The sequence below is a fragment of the Heliconius melpomene genome, chromosome 21 (genome assembly GCF_056956725.1).
Source record: "Heliconius melpomene rosina isolate 202511_hmr_F chromosome 21, ASM5695672v1, whole genome shotgun sequence".
Classification (NCBI taxonomy): Eukaryota; Metazoa; Arthropoda; class Insecta; order Lepidoptera; family Nymphalidae; genus Heliconius; species Heliconius melpomene.
This window is the reverse complement of record NC_140409.1, coordinates 13,044,064-13,064,629: the sequence shown is the minus strand read 5'-3', so window position 1 is coordinate 13,064,629 and position 20,566 is coordinate 13,044,064. Positions and strand designations below refer to the sequence as shown.

At 32.9% G+C, this 20,566-nt stretch overlaps 1 protein-coding gene across 1 annotated transcript; it reads right to left on the bottom strand.

The window, feature by feature from the left end:
- Positions 1–664: 664 nt before the first annotated feature.
- Positions 665–20,503, bottom strand: LOC146527337 (putative serine protease K12H4.7). Its single transcript, XM_085205991.1, has 9 exons — positions 20,134–20,503; positions 19,801–19,988; positions 17,300–17,535; positions 16,437–16,572; positions 15,005–15,152; positions 13,177–13,333; positions 11,759–11,891; positions 6,163–6,332; positions 665–5,669 (listed from the first exon to the last, which is right to left on the bottom strand). The coding sequence occupies exons 1-9, from the start codon at positions 20,329–20,331 to the stop codon at positions 5,557–5,559; spliced, it is 1,479 nt and encodes a 492-aa protein (XP_085062117.1). The 5' UTR covers positions 20,332–20,503; the 3' UTR covers positions 665–5,556.
- Positions 20,504–20,566: the final 63 nt, after the last annotated feature.

Sequence of the window (20,566 nt, the reverse complement as noted above, 5' to 3'; positions counted from 1 at the left end):
TCACTTTCGAGAGCAGGGAGGTGATAGCTATAGGCCTGTAGTGGATCGGAACCTTTGAGATCGGGTGGATAAGAGCGCTCTAGCACGAATCTAGGACTACGCCGACTGAGTAAGAGTGCCGAAAAAACGCCTTAGCGCCGCTGTCAGCTCAGGAGCACATGAACGAAACTTCTAAAGGAGAGATGCCATCTGGCCCGCTCGCCCTGTGAATGTCCAAAGCAGACAGAGCTCGCCTAATAGCTTTTTGGTTGAACTTAACTTTAGACATTGAGGTCTGGTACCGCGGCATTGTTGTCCGGTCACCCAAAGCCAAGTTCGTGGCAAAGAGACCAAGATGTCATTTAATGTACGTATCGCATCCCAATCCCCATTCCCCAATAGCAACCATTACATACATTTGATAACAGTTCTTGTAAGTTACGATCTTTAATAAAATTCAAAGCATAAACTGGACATAAACGGGCGTCTGCGCAACCTCAAATTATTGCTTTGTAAAAAAGTCAGTCAAATAATTTTATTCATAATAAAGAGTTTTATACTTCATTTTTTGAACGTCAAATAATCTCCACCAGTTCACTAAACAGCCCTGAGAAGAACCGGCGCAAGAAACAGCGGGATTTTTCCAAAAAAAAAATACCAATTATCGCCCAATATTAATAATGTATCTCCTATCTCCAGTTAACGTCTATCTCGTACTGTCCGACATATCTATCCAATCACTAACCTGCATGCCTACCTCCATCTCTGTCTATTTCAATCTATGGTAGCAATTTTTGGATTAGGATTGGTTATTAACATTGGGCGTATAAACATTTTAACATTTCTGACAATGATACTTTGAAACAGACTAGGGAGAGCACTTCATTCCCAAAGCATGTCATCATTCATGTTATCATTAATTTGGTAATAACCTTTAACACACAAACGTCTTTTCACAATTTTTTGAAATCTTGATCGTATCGTAAATATATTCAATATACCTACAGACGTGCCATTTTTATTTTCTTTTATATGTATAGATATAACCTTTTACACTGAATATGGTGCGGAAATGGTTATGATATGATTTATTTGTCAACTGTACATCTATTTAATATAATCAAGGAATTTGAATTTAAAAATGAGTATTTTTGGGGAGTTGCAATAAAACGACATTTTTTCTAATAAGCTATATTTCGATATTCTTAAATGCATATGAGCAGGCATTTATTCAGTTTTATTAATGAATGTTTCCAAGCTTTTTTTAACTGTTGAAATTGTGCTTATGTGCTTATTCTTCTTTATGATCTTTAGATGTGAATATATGCCTACTCTACAGGAGTTGATTAAATATGAAGATTAAACTTTCTTATCAAGTCTATTTAATAACTATCGATTATTAAGGAGTTGGATGAGAATGGGAAAAGTGAAATAAAATAAATAATTGTTTAGAGAAATAAATTCCTTTTAAAAATAATGGACAACAGCCACAAATCAGTAAGTATCTAGAAACAATCTCACTTGATATTGTAAAAAAATTGAATAAATATCCAAGTAAAGAAAAGAATTCAGTGATGGAAAGAGACTGACAAATCAAAGTCACACGAAGATTAGATATGATCTGTATCGAATAAATAGGTGTATTTAATATAATATATATAGTTTAACTAGATATGACAAGTAGAGTAATTATCAATATGCTCGCGATGTGTTGTGTCACGCCACTCGGAAGTCGCCCGCCCCGCCTCGTTCCCAAGTTCCAACACCGGAAGCCTGTCACTCCGAATCTACTTCCAATGACTTCGTGATTATTTACGTTCATTTACGTGTCTCCTACACTCCGCCCTGCTGCACAGTGACCGACCTTAAACGTTTAAGGCAGCAGACAGTACAGTCGGTCGCTGATACAAAGAGCTAAGTAATGCCCTGAAAAATATTCCTTTCGAAAATCTAACTCTTTAGCACTAGCGAGACACAACACTGACGCGGCTTACGTTACATGGATTAAATATCCGCGATAATGTGAATATCCAATAATCATAGATCAATGTAGGAAAAATGACTTCTTTCTCTCATGTTCCAATCCTTTAAATGCAACAATGGAATATCTAACAATGTCGTAAGCGAAAAATATGAGATGTAGGTAAGTTATAACAATCATATTGGCTTGATATTCCAGTGTTACTCACAATATAAATAACGTTATATCTGAACTATTAAGTATAAAGAAACAAACAATAACCATTTTAAAATAAATCTGACATAAGTAATTTGGAGGTGAACATTAATGATTTCTGTCGGACATTATTCTTTCTTTACTGCGATTTTAAAATAAACATACATATTTTTGTTATTAGTTGCCTTTTTACGTTAGTTTCCTTTAAAATTAAAGTAGAATTCATGATAACAGCTTAATGGTCTGTCAATTGTTTGTAAAACTGCGTCAACAGATGGGGGGCGCCATCGCGTGATCTGAATTTGTAAAGCAAGCTGATCCTGGAGTTCTCGAAAAAGACCGCTTCCCCTTCGGCCGTGGTTTTTAAAATAAATCAAGAAAATAACTCCAAGAGCAGTTTTAAATAAAACCCAAAGCATAAAACTATACTCGAATGAAGTTTGCCCCAGAAGAAGAAAATACGAAAACAAATAACATTCCTTCCCAATTTTTACTCTCAGCATATAGTATGAACTTACGTTAACTAATCGACAATCTTTTGGGTGAAGGATTGCAGATCTTAATTTGTATTATTGTACTCCGCGAGATTCGTCGAATTTACTAACTTAAGTAACATCTAAGATGTGAATTGAATTTAATGAATGATATATATCATTTGCTTTCGAATTCAACCGTTTAGTACAGGGGTACGTTCTCCATCGTGACACGGTTACGCTTAAGATAGAAGAAACGGTATGAGTAAACCTCATGTACCTCGTGTCACTCAGGAGATCTTACAACATCAGATGGTAAACAGCAACTCTTTTGCACTTCACTGACAGAGAAAATAAATATAACGTCATGTCCGGGCGTTCGTCATATCCAATGTCCACTTGGTTTGGACAACTGATCCACTTAGACAACCACAATTTTCGCTCTATTATATACTAGCGATCGCATCTCGCCTGAGTCCAAACGCAGGTGCAGATGAATAACGTTAGTTTAAAATAAAAAAGAATACTACTTCTAGCATTATGAAAACATAAGCCTCATCTGTCGTGTTTTTGCCACAAGCGTTTGTACATCGGCAAGGCCTGCATGCATGCATGTCATGTCGGCGGTAATATTTCTCTTATGTCTAAATCAGGTAAGGCACAGTCATTCGGCAAGTATGCGCGGCGACGCCGGCACTTAAGCTACAAAGGCTGTGCAGCCGTTGTTACTCCTGTGCATTATCGCTGTGTAGGTGTGCTGGTGAATTGATAAATGAGCTTTCGTATCAAGCTACACGCGAGACCGGCGTCGTATGGAAGAGATTATGTCGAAAAACTCGCGGAATTATTGCTTTAGTTGAGGTCATAACACCTAACATTACTAGCGTGACGATTCATCACACAACTCTTGCCACCTTAGCCACGCTCTGAGCGATTTGCTTGTAAACCGCAGTACTGACTATCCGCTATGAAAATTATTCTTAAGTACATCGAGGTCCAAAGACAGCCTTGAGGCAAAGTTTTTCGAGAGGGTGAGCAAGGTGAGTTCTTGAGTCGCTCGAGGTAGCCTTCGGAAGCCGATCGTAGCACCATGAGGTAGGTTTCCGTGGTTGAAATGACACAAAACTCGTTAAATGATAAACTAAGTACACCAAAACGTTATTGCTTCAAAGAGGTCACGAGTTGTCGCTTTGTTCAGTATGGTATCCCGCCAAAGCGCTTGGCATGTTAGTGTGGAAGGGATGCAACGATCCCCAGCGACGGCGCGCCGTCCGCTGTCGGCAGTGCACCATGACGCAAGCGCTCAATACTTTCCCTTATTTTGAACCTCCTCAAATGTCGTGTAAATATGTCTAGTAAACATTTATATATAAATTTATAATGCGCTTGTCCATGAACTATTTCAAATCTTCGCGGCTGCTGTGGTCCATGAACAAACATCCAAAAATATACATATGCACAAACACACAAATATAAATAGATATATAAAAAAAATGCGAAATTTGTGGTCGTCTCTATTCTAGTGCATACAATCCAAGGTTTCTGTGCATAAGCATACATCGACAACATACAGGATGTGTGATCTATGCTCTTGCAGGAAACCGAGAAAATTGTTCAGTGGATTCATTATACTTATAACTAAGTCACAATTATGGAGTCACGGAATCGGTAGGTAGGTTCTCTCTCTGTCGTTTGTCTGTATTTTATTTAAGTCAGGGAGGTGGAGTATTTATCCAAAGTTCAAATCCAAATTCAAATTATAAATATAAAGTACAGGTTGACGCAATTTTTGTAGCTTTCTGGGTGTCACCGAGCGTGTTATCCTTTGAAAAGGCAAAAATAATATCCGACAAATATTATTACAGTTCGAAATAGCAAAATTAAGTATTTCTTCAATAAGAGTAAACCTTTTCAAAGACTGTCCTTTCCCTAATGAAGCAAGAAACATACAGAACAGAAGCATCGTAGAAAGATTTTCACTATTGCTTAGAAATCATTTTTGTGTTCACGGAGCCGCTTTATTCCATTACTTTAGTTTTCTTACTTTATTTGTTGTTAGAAGTGTACGAGTATGTAACTTTCGCACGATGCTTCCGTGTGAAGAAGCTAAGACGACTACATCCTAAGAGATAATACAAATAGTATCGTTGTTTATGCCATTTCTTGTATAATCCACTCCTAAGAAACAAGACAACGATAGTTAACACTACTTCGCACTAACATCGTAAGTGCGCATTTATATTACTCATATTACCTTGCTGTCATATTCTTTTATATTAACCTTTCTCACATGTTACTGCGTGTGTCTTCATATAAGTATTTAAGAAATTGGTATTTTACTTCTAATAAAATACATTTCTTTAAAAAAACATATAAAGTGCTATGTGATGAAGTCAGGCGCAGAACTATAAGAGTCCCAGAAACTATGGGCTCTACCACTACAGCGCGGTTTTACTAATTTTAAATCTAATCTTATTACTCTTCCTTCTTCTGTAGATAGCCAAAAGTATGCTTACCTAACCTTTGTCTAGATCTTAAATTTCGTTATTTCCACCTGGCAAACTTTTTCGCGACAGTAAGCAAGATAACGATTCCCAAAATAAATAAATAACTTTTGGATTCTTTAAAATAAACAAGAGTCCCGCGCCGGAGTGCATCACGAAGCCGAGACACCATGGGACTACACGCATGTCCAAACATAACAATAAGCGCGCGCCTACAAAGATTTAAAATAAATCTGAAAAGTTAAGATAATTTAAAAACTTTAAGATCTAACCAATTATTAAAAACTAAAATAAACTAAAAAGAGGAGACCGCAAACCGCTGAACCAAGTCGCGAAGAAAATCTTTTGAGAGTAGCTTTTATTTAATTCTTCTTTTCTTCCACATTCCGAGACCTTTGACTCAGAATGTCATATTGGCTGTGGGTCAGGGAAGGTTGATCCAGGCGTCTAGGTACTGTTTGATGTCCAAGCGCGCCGCCACCAAGTTGGGGTTGTCAGAATCGGCGGCGGGATACATATTCGCGCAATGCGCCGTCCCTGTATTAATAAATAAACATGTTCCAAATCAAACTGTTTCCCAACTTCTCTCTAAAAGAATACCTAACTAATACTAGTTCAATAAAATCCAAAACAGAATGAAGAATGTTCAAATAGGTAGCCAAAGAACTTATTAATTTAAAAGTAGTAGTTTTAAAATTTAAAAACATATTATAGGGCACAAATAGAAAAGAGAACGACTACTACGGAGAAGCGAAGACGACATAAAAGCATCAGTGGGAGCAACATGGACGAGGAAAGCATGCGATCGTCAAGTGTGGAAGAGTCTGAGGGTGGCCTATGCTGAAAAGCAAAACCAACAAGTTATCGATGTCTAGATATAAGTACCTTATTGTATATTGTAAAACATTTAAGTTTGTTAATAAAGGCTATTTCTATTCTATTCTATTCTATTATAGGGGCATACAATAAATGCTAATCATAAGCTTTTAAATGCATCATTTAGATCAACATATATTTGTAATTTTTTTACCTTTAATAAATATTGCTGGTGAATCCAATTCCTCGGTATTAATCATCCCTAGGGCGTGCCACGGATCTATTGACCCATGGACATACACCACTCGGTTGGTCGGTATTTTCAAACCACCGTAAGCGTTATTCGTCCAAGCCGCCACGTCGTCCACAAAACTTTTAACAAATCTGAAAAAAACAAAATATCATAACAATTAATAGGAATTAGCTATTTATTTTAGATACTGTAGAGATAGAGAGACGTGGACAACTACACGTCCATTTTCTAACGTCATATGACATAAGCTGTTTGACATTTAAGTATACATTATGTCAATGGTCTCAAAATCTCGGTCAAAGCACGGTCTATAGGGGAGCACTTCCCATGATCCTCACAGCGCATATGCAGCTTGCACGTTTGGGCAAGTTGCAAAGTGCGTTAGGGGTTGAGGAAAAGCAGACAAAATCTTCATATTTTTATTTACATTCGTATTTTTATTAACTCCTCAAACGAGGTTGACTTTAACATTTACATTGTTTCGTCAACATAATTTGATAAAATAACAACAAATAATATTAGAGACACAGCGTGACCTTAGATTATAAGTAGAAAACACGGCTCGACTCAGTGGATTATCATGATGTACTGGTGCAATTAAAACCTTCAGTGCGGTGTGCAAAATTCCCATTGCAAATATGCAATCAATATAATGTGCAATAGTTGTGGGGGGCAGTAGATAAGACCAGCGCACGCATATATACAGACGTTCTCAAGAAGAGTAAATTCAAATTATTATAATGCTTTGAATTGAAAGAGAAAAGAGAAAGAGGAAGTCACCTGAAGTGGTTAAGAAGAAATATTTGTGTAGAGCACTGTATACACAACAAACACAAAATCTTCAGCGCGCATGTGCATCATGTACTTTGCCATTAAGCAATCAATAAAGTGCAAAAGGGGTGGGGGGCGGCGCAGTAGGCAAAATCTACGCGCGCACTTATATTATGTCCATAAAAAGGCGTTAGACGCAAATTCAAATTGTTACAATGCATTTAATTAGAAGATGCTAGTTACCTGAAGTGATATAAAATAAATATTTGTGTAGGGCACTTGATTCCCAACATTCGCGAATATTTTTAAAAATTGTCAAAACTTAAACGCATGTGCAACATGCTCATTGCAAATATGCAATCAATATTAATGACAAAAGGGGTGGGGAAATGCAGTCAGAACCTGCACGCGTCGCAATTTAAAAGATGCAATAATCACTTACGATAATTAATATTCTTTAATTCTTTAAGTAGTTTAAAAGAAATTTTAGTGTTATAAGTAAAACATGACTCGATTCAGCGGTAACTAGGGCAGTGTCGATCGTGAGCGGCCTGCGAAAATGCAATCAATATTAATTGCAACAAGAATGAGAAAAAGCAGACAAAACCTGCGCGCTTAGTTATATTACGTCCTTACAAGGGCGGTCGCTTTACTCTTTACATTTTTGTCAAAATTAATGAAATAAAATAGTTATTAGAGATTATTTATACTTCCTTAAATTTTAATTATTAGGTATACTTCTTTGAATTTAACGTTAGTTACCTGAAGTGGTTATAGAAGAAATATTTGCGTAGGGCACTAGATTCAAAACAGTCACGAATACTATTAAAAATTGTCAAAACAAACAGAAAACCCGACTCGATTCAGCAGTTTATTACGGTCTACTGGGGCGTTTAAAATCTTCAGAGCGCATGTGCATTATCCCCATTGCAAATAAGCAATCAATATAATGTGCAATAGAGGTGGGAGGTAGTAGAGAAGACCAGCGCGCGCATATATAATACGTTCTCAACAGAGCACTACTCTAATGTTTCATTTTTTTACAAATTAATTACATAAAATAGTAAATGTAAATTATTATAATGCTTTAAACTGAAAGACGGTAGTCACGTGAAGTGGTTAATGGGTTTATGTTATATTTTTGACAAATTAAATACAATAGTAAATTCAAAATTATAAATATATATATAATGTATTAAATTTTAAAATGCTGTTTACCTTAAGGTTTTTAAGAAATATTTGTGTAGAGCACTAGATTATCAACGGTCACGAACACTTTTTAAATTTTTCCAAAAAAAAAACAGAAAACACGACTCGATTCAGCGGTTTATCACGGTCTACTGGGGCGGTGTAGATTGCAAGCGCGCATGTGCAACGTGCCCATTGCAAAAATGCAATCAATATTAATTACAAAAGAGGTGGGGGCAAGCAGACAAAACCTGCGCACTTAGTTATATTACGTCCTCACAAGGACGGTGCTAGGTACTAGGGGCCTTACCATTAACATATTTGTCTAATTAATTAGATAAAATAGTAATTGCTTATCATCTATTATTATAATTCTTTAAATTTGAATATGATAGTTATCTGTAGTGATTTACAAGAAATATTTGTGTAGAGATTTCCAACGGTCACGAATACATTTACAGACAGACGACTCAATTTAGCGATTTATCACGATCTATTGCGACGGCGCTGATGGTCAGCGCACATATGCAACAAGTACATTGCAAATATATAACATCATTTGGATTAATTTGAATTTTAGACTCTTATCACCTTTAATGTTGTAGATGTGCCGCTATTGGGTACCGACAAAGTAGTGTGGTCTGAGTCTAAAGAAACTTCTAAAGCCCAACGAAATCAGGGAAGACTCATTCGAAGTCAAACTCGATATTGCAAAACACATAAGATCGAAATACAACACCAACGTTTACAGATTAAGTTATGCGAGAAATCGCCTTCGCCGAAAACGTGTGTGGAGAGATTGTTATATACATATACTACTACTACTGACCTGGACGCGGCTACGCCTGCTTGAAATATAAGAATATAATTTCTATAGAAATATAATTTCAATTTAGATGAAATGCTAAAAGTGACTATTATATTTATTTTCATAAGGATGAGTATCAAAATGACGCGGTAACGAACGCGGTCGCATAGCGACGACGGTTGTTATTAACATGGCAGAATAAATTGCATGTCAAATTAGAAAGTATTTTAATTTATTAGTATATATGTGTAATGTAATATTATATAGCCTATAGCACTTCTGAAGAATGCAGCTTTCATACAAAACAAAAACAAAGTAAATCGATCCAGTAGATCCAGAGATCTTAGAGTTCAAACAAACAAACAAACAAACAAACTCTTCCGCTTTATTATATTAGTATAGATGTTAACAAATATGTATTTGTTTTTTTTTTCAGTAAAAATATTAAAAGAAAAGACGAGATGTTATAGATGTCGACTTAAAAAAATCTTTATTATTGTGTATAATGTAATCTCAGTTGTCACTTTCTACGTTATGATCTGCTGTTAAGATGAAACCCAAGTATTTATTTTTTTCACTGCGGGAAGGGTATTCATCCTTATTCCTTGTTGTAATTATCTTTATTTCAGCAAATAAATATATTAAACCAATCATTGTCAGTTTTTTTTTTGTATTTGTGTAGAAAAAGTATGTTAACTTTTAGTTTGTCAGCTGAAGACACGTTGAATCTTTGTCTTTATTAGCAACGAAATCTAATATTTTCGTACTGCCTAAATATTAGAATATATTTAGCGATTTCATCTCGCCCCACCTAAAGGACGACACAAGGCACTCGACGCAATATACTCTCTATTATTCCTGCTGGGAATACCATATACTCTACAAGCTTTGATTGTCCTAAATTGACAATGCTCCAAATGTCTTCCACTTTTAGTGTGTTCTCAAAACTATCCTGTAAGTTGACACATCGACAAACTGGCTTATGTTTGAATTGTTTTATATTTAGATTTTATTTGTATAATTCGCAGTAGCCTTTTTAATCAAAAAGGCTGTATAATATAATCAATGATAGCATATTATTCAGGAATTAATCGCACTATTTGTAACAGAAGGCCACTGTTAGTAAACGACAACAACAACAGTAACGTTGTACAATTCAGTAATATAAGGCATTTCAAAGAGGTTTCTCTTACATCTCTACATACATTTTTATATTCGCATGGCTAAGCAAAAAGTATTATATTTCGCATAATATTTTTTAAATTTATTTTTGGAATTGTTTTGTAAAATTTCTGTCGTTAATAATTAAAACACAGTTTTTAACTAAAGTACAGAAAGGTCATTATCGAACTTAAACTTTATGTATCACTCTTTTTCTGGCTAGGAATTTCGTAATATATATGATTATACATCTTATATTTCTTAACATTTTGTCTTGGGCCTTGATAATAGATTTCATACGGGGACAGCAAGCTGTACTACTAAATTTTGTACGTAATCAGTTGGTTCGTACTTCGTAACACTTTTTTTACACATGTTTTAATAAAAACATAAGAAAGTAAAGTATGTATTTATCAATTGACAGTTCAAGGGTGGCCCACGGGTGCCGGTACTTCAATGCTTATCCATTTAAACCTCATATATGTATGTTTAGCAATTTTTAGCTATTCAGCAAATAAAAGAAGAATAATTTGATATTTTTTAATGTAGGACAGCAAGCGTATATACTCTTCAGTTCGGTTTGGCAATGACATAAGTAAAGTGGCTGGCAGTTTGGAATTGAAGAACCAAGGATTGAGCTTAGTTATTATATTACAAAATAATAATTACCTTATCCTTTTCAATCTTCGCAACATTCACTTTCCAAAGGAGTGAAGTACGTAAAATAGAACAAAGGATAAGACTAAATTTAAAAAACGTTTGAAAAGAATATAATTTACACTAATGAAAAAACAACTTTTCCCGACGGATCGGCAAAATAATCTAAAGATATTGTAAACCAATTAAAGAATGAAAAGACACGGCGGGAACGCGGCACCTTCGGAGGTACGCGGACGTCGTACGGTTGACATACCGCCGCCAGGTTGCTATAGTCAGAAGAATACGACATGCCTATGAGAAATCACTTAAAATAATGACTCAATATTCGAAGATTGAATTTAAAATACAGTGCGCATGTCCTTTAGTATTGATTAAAAACTTAACCGTCAAAACTTGAACAGGTCATTCTACTTACTGCACTTTAACACAAAGCAATAGTTAAAGCGCATGCGAATTACTCGTATGCAGATAAATGATCATACTGGCATAAAATAGATCTTATTTCATATATATATAAGGGGAGGCCCAATGCGCGTGCCATAGACTGCAGCAAATAACTGCATTTTGATTGGTTTCATTATGATTTCAAAGAGATTGGTTGCATTCGAGACGATCAATAATGCGACAAGCGCAGCGCACCCTAAACTGGATCGGTTTCTGAGCGCATGCGACTTGCTGGTATGCAGATATTGCTGCAATTTTATTGGTGCATCTGCATCTGATGATATTCGCATATATCTTACTATATGTCAACAAGGCATAAATGTAAAGTTCGAAAAAAGTGTCCCGCTTTTTTTCGTGCTGCATGAAGCTTAAGCTAGTCCGCGTTTTCTGCCAGAATGGGGAAATGAGAAAAATTTATTACTCCGAGTGCAGATCGAACCCATAATAATCTCATGGAAGTTAGCTAAAAAAGTTATCTGTCTTGTTTAACATATTCATAATTATTAATAGAAATAAAAACCTTACTTGGGCCCAAAGACGTCTTGGCATTGCTGGATGAAGAAATTCAGAGGAAAGTGGTTGCCGAAGACTTCTACAGCACCCGAGGATGTTTGATAAAAACCAAATTCCGTACACGTTTGGTACATCCATTGACGACCTGAAATGATAATGTATTTCAAATTTGTAAATAACATAATTAAATAAAGAATGAATTTCCAAAAATATATTTATTGCCGACATCGCTATGATGTAAAGGAAAAATCTAACAGAATATTTATATTTTATTATTATTGTTCCAGTTAGATAAACAACGGAGTTAGGTTTCAAATCCAATGCCTCTAAAATGGGCTGTAGGTGAGGATAGGATTACAGGAGTATCTTAACACTACGTATGTTCATAAATGTTTTATAGATGAAAATAAAAATTCGTTAATTAAAGAATCTCTTCTTTAAAACATCTAACAATAACGTCTTGGACTATGTGAGCATTTAGGCTAATATATTCATCACGTTTCAAACTTTGCAATAAATAATGTAGTTTACATACAATAAAAAAATAGAAACAGGAGAAACTGCATAGAAAGAGAGTCCAGACTCTAGTTTAGCGTGTAAAGCGTAAAGCACAATTACATACAGCAATTGATATGAACAATAAATAACATCCTGACAAAATATCGGTGACCTTTAGATACAATCCATATTTTTTAAAGAATCACTTAGCTAGACTGATAAATGCGATACTGTCATTAAGGAATAATTAGCACAAACTCATTATTAATTTGAACAATTTTAAAAAGCATGTACAAAAATCATAATTCTTTGACGTCTGAATTTTTCTTGTGATGCCCGAAACTCCTACATATAACTATTGCGTATGAGAAAGAGATGTTATTAATTTAGCTAACATTAGAGACAAGTTCAGTGTAATTAAATGTATATATAATAAAACATTAAGTCTCTACTCAGTTTAGTTGGATGGGTCTTTTGATGACGGTCATCATTTATGGTCAATCCAAGAAGGTATCAAGAAGGAATAATAATAAATATCTTGAATAGCCAATCTTTACACGAATATAAAACTGTTGGTAGCGAGGAATTAAACGCAATATTTATTTTAAAGGTAATTTTACAGTTCCCTCTATTTAAAGACTTAATTAAAATACTTATAAAATTTTTCAAGTTACTCAGAGATAATTTTTACATAACAACCATTAAAGAGTATTACCCACATTGTGGCGCAACTCAACGCCGCACTTTGGATCATTACCAGGGTGAGGAAATAAAAATAAAAAATATTTCATTTCCTTGAGTCGGAATCCACAACTTGTCGGGTTAGGATCCGTCCATAAAATCATAGAAACGACATATCGAGAGGCTTGTAGTGTAAAATTGTTAAATCCGTTTTTGCCTGCTAAATTAGGAATTGTAAAAAACCCACATACCTCCATCCGATCCCCACGTGTCGTTTCTTAAATCTCTTATCATATTGTCGTAGCTATAATCTAAGCAAGATTGGTTAGATTTCTCCAATACGATAGAATTGAATTCCGCTAATTTTCTATACGCCGGAGTGTTCGTACTTGTTAGCATTTCACATACCTAATGAATTATATATTTTTTATATAAAGGGAAATTAGAATGCATGTAATTGACGGTAAGTGAGGGTTAGAATGCTTATTGTTAATATTGGTGCATAGCTGTATGATTCATATTTAAGTTGCTGATTTTTTTATCGAATTATAACATATGCAAACACGTTTGGTATGTATATGTATTCTCATACATACTAAATTTATAAATACCAGACTCTTATCAACTTCATTATAACCGGCCATTAACATTATCAACTTTCACCTGAGTAAATAAAATCCATTGAAATCATAATAACACAAAGAAGTTTATTGTAAAACAGTCTTGACTCATTGGATAGTTATTTCTCATCACTTAGGTATAGTTATATATGTATCATAATTTTTTTGACTCTATTTAACCATATTTTTTTCTTCTATAGCTTCACGCTGAATCCCGCACGTAGCAGTTAGGCAGAGGTAGCTTGCGGGCCAAGTTTTAAGACACTTCGTTCCCTACTAAGACTTCACTTCCCATCGAATTCCTGAGGCATTGCATGTTGAGCTCCGGAACTCTACGCCGCGCTTACCCGCTCCCTCTCCCTCGTTACCAGAGCGGAGAAATGAAAATATTAAATATTTCACTCCCCGAGTGAGAAGCAATCTCAATTTTTTAATAAATTTATAAAATATATACAATTGGAGATACAATTCATATTTCATAACACTGTTTTAAAAACGTAGCAATATATATTATATACCATCGTAAGAATAATAGTAGAGGCCGTCGTAGAGCAGGGGACAAGGGTTTGTTTGACTAACGCGACGGTTGTGGGTTTGATCCCCACTCGAGAAAAAAAAATATTTTTTTATACTATTATTTATTATATATTTTCACAGACGGTAGCTAAAAAACATGGACATGTCAGCGGCCATAACAATGATTCAACATATGATATGTGTCAAAATCAAAAAGGCGACAGCTTTTATCATAAACTTAGCTAAATATTTTAATCTGGCTATTCTTTCAAAAATTAACTATACAATATCAAATAGCTATTGTATTTAGTTCAAATCGTACCTGGGAATGTTTTAATTTAAAATATAGGCAAATAAAATGGAGAATAGTTAGACATATCTCGAAATACTATTTACCTAATAAAAATATTATAAAAAAAATTCCGTAATCGTTTAAATTATTTGTTAATTTTGGTATAGTTATGTTCTATATCTGCCTAGCCTTTTCTTTATTTAACCTATTAACAAAGAAACAACTCAGAATATTTAGTAAACCGCAGCCTTATAATAACAGAAATGTATGTATCCAATTCGCGGCATAAGAGCCAGATGTACGTATCTACATTGACTAAATTTTAAAGGAGAACAAAAATACTGTGAATAATCACCAACTCAAATTATTATACTACCTCTGTTAATAGAGATAGTAGAATATACTACCTCCATTAATAAGTCGGTAAATAAAATAATATAAAATAAGAAAAAGCCAAAAATTCGAAATTAAAAAAAAACCATTTGCGTCGCATAAACATCTGTATGAATTTTAAAGATTAGATTAAAAGAAAGATATAATTAAATATACCTTATACATACGATTTACGTAGATTATTCAGTAGATTTAAAATGTTAAAAAAAACATAACTACATATAAAATAATATTAAATAAAATATAGTACCTACTTACCGTATTAATAGTGATATTTTTATACTTGGGATCGGCACTCATTCTATTATCCTCATTGTATTGAACCAAATCCGCAAAATCATCCGCTATTGAGTTGTAAAAGTTTTTAATATCATTCTCAGTTGCTTTGGAAAAAGGTTTGCAAACCCTGGAAAAAAATATATGCTTTATTTAATAAATATCTACGTACTACAAATATACCGGTCTAAAAAAACGGTAAAACTTTTTTATTTTTAGCTTTATTCCATGTCCCGCAAATAGCAAAGTAAGCAGAGGAAAACTTGGTCTCTAGTGTTAAGATATTCCGTGTCAATCGTATTAAATATTTCATTTCCTCCGGTGGGAATCGAACCCACAACCTGTCGCGTTTACAGTCACACATTGGTGCCCCTGCGACTGGCCTCTTAAACTTTTGTTAATTCCCATTTATCAATGTAATACGACCCAAAACAATTATATTTACTGTTTTTATGTTTCTCTGTGTCTTCGTGCACGCCAACCTCAGAAACGGCTTACCAAGTTTTCACGATTCAATTTTAGTAAGGTTCGCTTAATTATTTCGCTTAAATTTATTTTAACCAGTTAATAAATAAAAAAGTTATAACCAAATTCAAATATATTTTTGTAAAAATACAAAATATATGCAAGCAACGTTTATGAGCACAAAAATCGCATTTTCATTGACAAAACAAGGAATGAATCAAGTATAATTTATATGAATGTGTTATATGTATTGTTGAAGAGAACAAAGTGACTCTACACTAGTTTTAAATAAATATATTGAGAAATAAAAACCAACATATAATAAAATTGTAACTCATTGGTGATTGATACATTGAAAATGTGTTGTTTACATACATATGTATGTAAACAACACATTTTCAACACATTTTTTGTATGTACATAGCTTCATGCTTTATCCCTAGCGGGGTAGTCAGAGAGAACGGAGCGCTAAACGCTACGGTCTCTACATACCTCTTTCGCCTCGTCCACTGTCATAAACCTCTTCATACATACCCTCCGGGGGATCCTCATGCTTTTTCCGCGACCTTCCTCCAGTATCTTTGATACTGTGTTTTCGAAGGTCAACCGAGGTCTCCCCCCCAGATTGTATTGTTTCAGATTAAAAAATTTTTCAGATTGACCGTATAAAATAATTGTATATTTCGAGACGGCTGTCAGCGAGGCGCCTAGTTGTTAATGTATATAATAACTTTGTTTCGGAAATGAAGTATTACAAAATTATGAGATTTTAAATTCATTATATCTTTTTTTGCACCTTTACGCTATCCTGTATCCTGCAGAGTGAACATTTTGTTGACATGTGTTGAATGGCGGGATTGAACGCCGGGTTAATTCCCCCGAATGGAAATCGAAATCACAAATATCGTTTAGTCAGATTTTAGTTAATTGTAGTATTTAAAAAACTTACTTAAATTCCTTTTCAATAATTTTCGGATCAGTTTTCATTTTCTCCTCAATCTGTTGGTGTGCCATTTTCACTTCATCTACACATCTTGTATCACCTGTTTTTTCTTCTAACGCATTCACTACTACTTGAAAATATTCTACAAAAAGAAAATTATAAGATTATTTCAAAATCTATACTAATATTGTAAAAGCTGAAATTTTTGTTTGGTTGAACGCAGTAATCTCAGTAACTACTGGTTAATTAGTTTAATAATGTGCAAAATTATTACTAAATGAGCAAAATCAAGTGATTGTTAACACAAATTGAGAACCACTTACATTATACATTCTGAGTGTTTGTGACTATAATAGGTATTCCATTAAAAACAAAACAGACAATTAAAAACAAATAAATTGAAATTATTCGTCTTAATAATATATTTTTAAGAATTTGTTAATAAACTTTGGAATTTGTCATTGACATCAGTCATGCATACCATACTATAAAAATTAATAAATCAATATATTGTATGTATAACACTTCAAATATGTACATATATTCTACAGTTTTCCATTGTTTTAGTTAATTTGTAATCATATTTTAAACAATTGTATTTAACAACAATCAAGGCAAAAGATTTTACATTTCGTTAATTATACTTATTTATTAGGTTTCTGATAATACGTTTTTTAGATAGAAAATAATTTGTAGTTTTTTTTAGCTTACTTGTGATATTTTATAATATACAGATTACATACAAAACATATTGAGAAAAAAAATCCTTATGTACAAACTGAGGCAAATGGTACACACTCTTTTTTATTAACTATGTCATATTATAATATGGGTATATTACTAAAAAAAAGAAATAAAAAATATCATACCCATAAAATTTACTTTGGCAACCAATGGACCACTCGAAGACACAGCGGCATGCACCAAATGTGGATATTTGAGTCTCAGCCATGCGGCCAAAGAGCCTGGGTACGAACCTCCAAAAGCCACCCATTTAACTTCTCTATTAAACTTGTATTTATTATTCATTGCATTTATGAAATAAGCTAAATCGGCAAGAGCTTGATTTGAAGATAGATATTGTAAATTCTTTGTACTTGTATCCCTGTAATTAAAAATATAAATTATTGTGTATTGTTTTTTGCACACATACAGATAAGCAGACGAACAGACATTAATATAATTAAATAATAAGATATTCAGGCTTTTCTTTGATTAATAATTATTCTTATTTTATGTAATTTTGTTTTATTTAAATAGTATTCTTAAATATTGTATAAGTATCGAGAAGATTTACACAATCTCTACGTAAAATATAGGAGTTGCAAAAACAGCAATATCCTATCTGATTTAAAGTAAAAGCAACAACATATTGGTGGCAAAAACAGCATTATCCAAAATGAATTATTATTTTATGGAAAGTGCACTACTCTAGTATCATTTTTTATGATACATTTAATGATATAGAGTTATTTATCATTTTAAAATATAGAAAAGCTGAGCATTTTAATCATAGTAATAATTTAATTAAAAAAAACCGCTACTGTAAATTTGTGTAAAGTAAACTGTAAAGATGGATGCTGCTGCTTTTGCTTCTATATAACTGATATCTCAAACACAATCAATCTCAAAGGCAAAGAAGATTTAATATTAACTCTCTCTTTTTAATTTTCTCTTCCAGTTTTGTTTTGTCAAACTGGGTAAATAGTTTAAATATAATCATCCCCCCAAGTTGGAATTCAACTAGCAACCACTGTGTGTTTTAACTATTATAGCATTATTAAAAAAACATATCTCTATCTACTAAGAGCATTTGTATATTTTACTAGTGGACCCGGACGCGGCTACGCCTGCTTCAACTATAAGAATATTTATTAAATATATTCATTAAATTATTTTCAATTTTCAATAGAATTAGTAAGAAAATATAAGTTTAATAATCAAAAAGAATAATAAGTAGATACACATTATTAGAAAAAAATATCTGAGTTATTGAAATTAACCAACAAAAGGATTAAAAGTAACTAAAGGAAAGATATTCTTAATATTAGAAAAAGTTCTCTACGAAATAACTAAACATTTCTCTTTATTAAGCAGGATAATTTTAGCGGGCAATATCAAATAAAATAAGAAGAGAACCAAAGTGTAGATTAAATTAATTATAAACAGCAAATAATTACATATACATTTACAATAGTTCGAAAATGTATGAAAATTTATAAAACCGTCAACGTCATCTGCCCGTTCGCGTCGGTCATACTGTGCCGCCCGTAGGCTAGGTCATTTGGAATCAGTGACATCTCCTTAATTATTTATTAGAATGTTACACAGTAAACTATAATTTCAATCTGGATAAAATGTTAATAGTGACTATTATATTTATTTTCATAAGGATGTATATCAAAATGTCGCGGTAACGGTTGCGTAGCGACGCGACGGTTGTTATTAACATGGCAGAATAAATTGCATGTCAAATTAGAATGTACTTTAAAATATATTAGTATATATGTGTAATGTAATGTTATATAGCCTATAGCACTTCTGAAGAATGCAGCTTTCATACAAAACAAAAACAATGAAAATCGGACCAGTATATCCAGAGATCTTAGCGTTCAAACAAACAAACAAACAAACAAACTCTTCCGCTTTATTATATTAGTAAAGATTAATAAACAACAGAGAGTTATGCCTTTAAGTTCTATTATTGTTTATATTAATTTGTATTTTATTAATTCATTTAGATATCACAACAGAAAGTGACCTTTATAACACATATTTAACCCAGCATGATAACCAATACATATTGACAGAGTAGTTTATCTAAAGTCACTAAAGGGCATTTGTTATAATTTTTTTACCAACTTAAAAAAAGAGGATGTATTAGTTTAGAAGTTAATGCCAGTCAAAAGAAATAATCATCAATAGATGACGCCTAAGCTCACTCCAAATAAAATAAGTTTAAAAAATTTTACTAAAATGGTATTTTATTGTATTTTTTATTTATCATTTTATGGTATTTTACTAAAATCACTAACAGTAACAATAACAGATTTTAATTAAATATATAAATATCAATAAATTAGTCACTTTTTTTAGTGTAAAAACTTAAGTAAAAATCTAATATACCTATTCAATATGTGTATTTATTTATAATATTAACATAAAACATGTACTTTATATTGATTGATGATTTTTTATTTGCGCGCAAGGAAATATAAATTTTAAATATTTCTTTTCACAAGGGGTAGACCCACAATCTGTGGTATTTAGTGAGACAGTTGTGGAATTATATCACAATTGGCTTACTTTCAATTCTTCATTATTAGAAAAAAAATTGTGCTCTATGTTTTTTTATAAAAAGGAAACTTACTTAGTAGGATGACTTTCCCCATAGTAACGGTGTTCTAATTGGATACACAATGCATTAAATTCTTTTGCATATTCAATCCAAGTACCTTTGACCATCCATTTTGGACTTGCTGCGCCCTCTCCACCAATCATTAGGAAAACCGGACCAGGATTATTAAAATTGTAAAAGCTTTCATTAACAAAGTAACGCTAAAATAGTAAAATCTTATTTATTTTTTATAATAGTATATGAAATATGTCTAATATTTTTTTAAAAATATATTAATTTATAATACTCAAAGTTTATTGGTAAGAATTTAAAAATATAATAAAAGAGTAGAAATAATAATCTTACTTGTTCCCAAGTTCTCTTATCAGTAGGTCTATAATGGTCCAATTTCTGGGTAAACCAGAGTGCTGGTGGTAAATTTTCATCTTTAACATCTACAGGCTCTCCTAAATTGCCCCCTTTACTACGGCCTAATCGAAAATGTTTACCGCAATCCACTAATATTACTAAAGAAAAAAAAATAGCAGATAATAATCGAATCATTTTGAAATGTACACAGAATATTTGTATTTATTTAAAGTAATATTTGGTAAGTCTAAGAAACAACTATTATCTAGAAGGATACCATCGCTTGTAATGATTTTGGTAGCAACAAAACAATTTAAACAATAACTTAACAATGACAATTGACAATAACGTCTTTTAAATATTCTGTACGTCAACAATGATATGTCACCGCAGCTTTGTTTTGCAGCCGCATTCCAAGATGCACAGATTA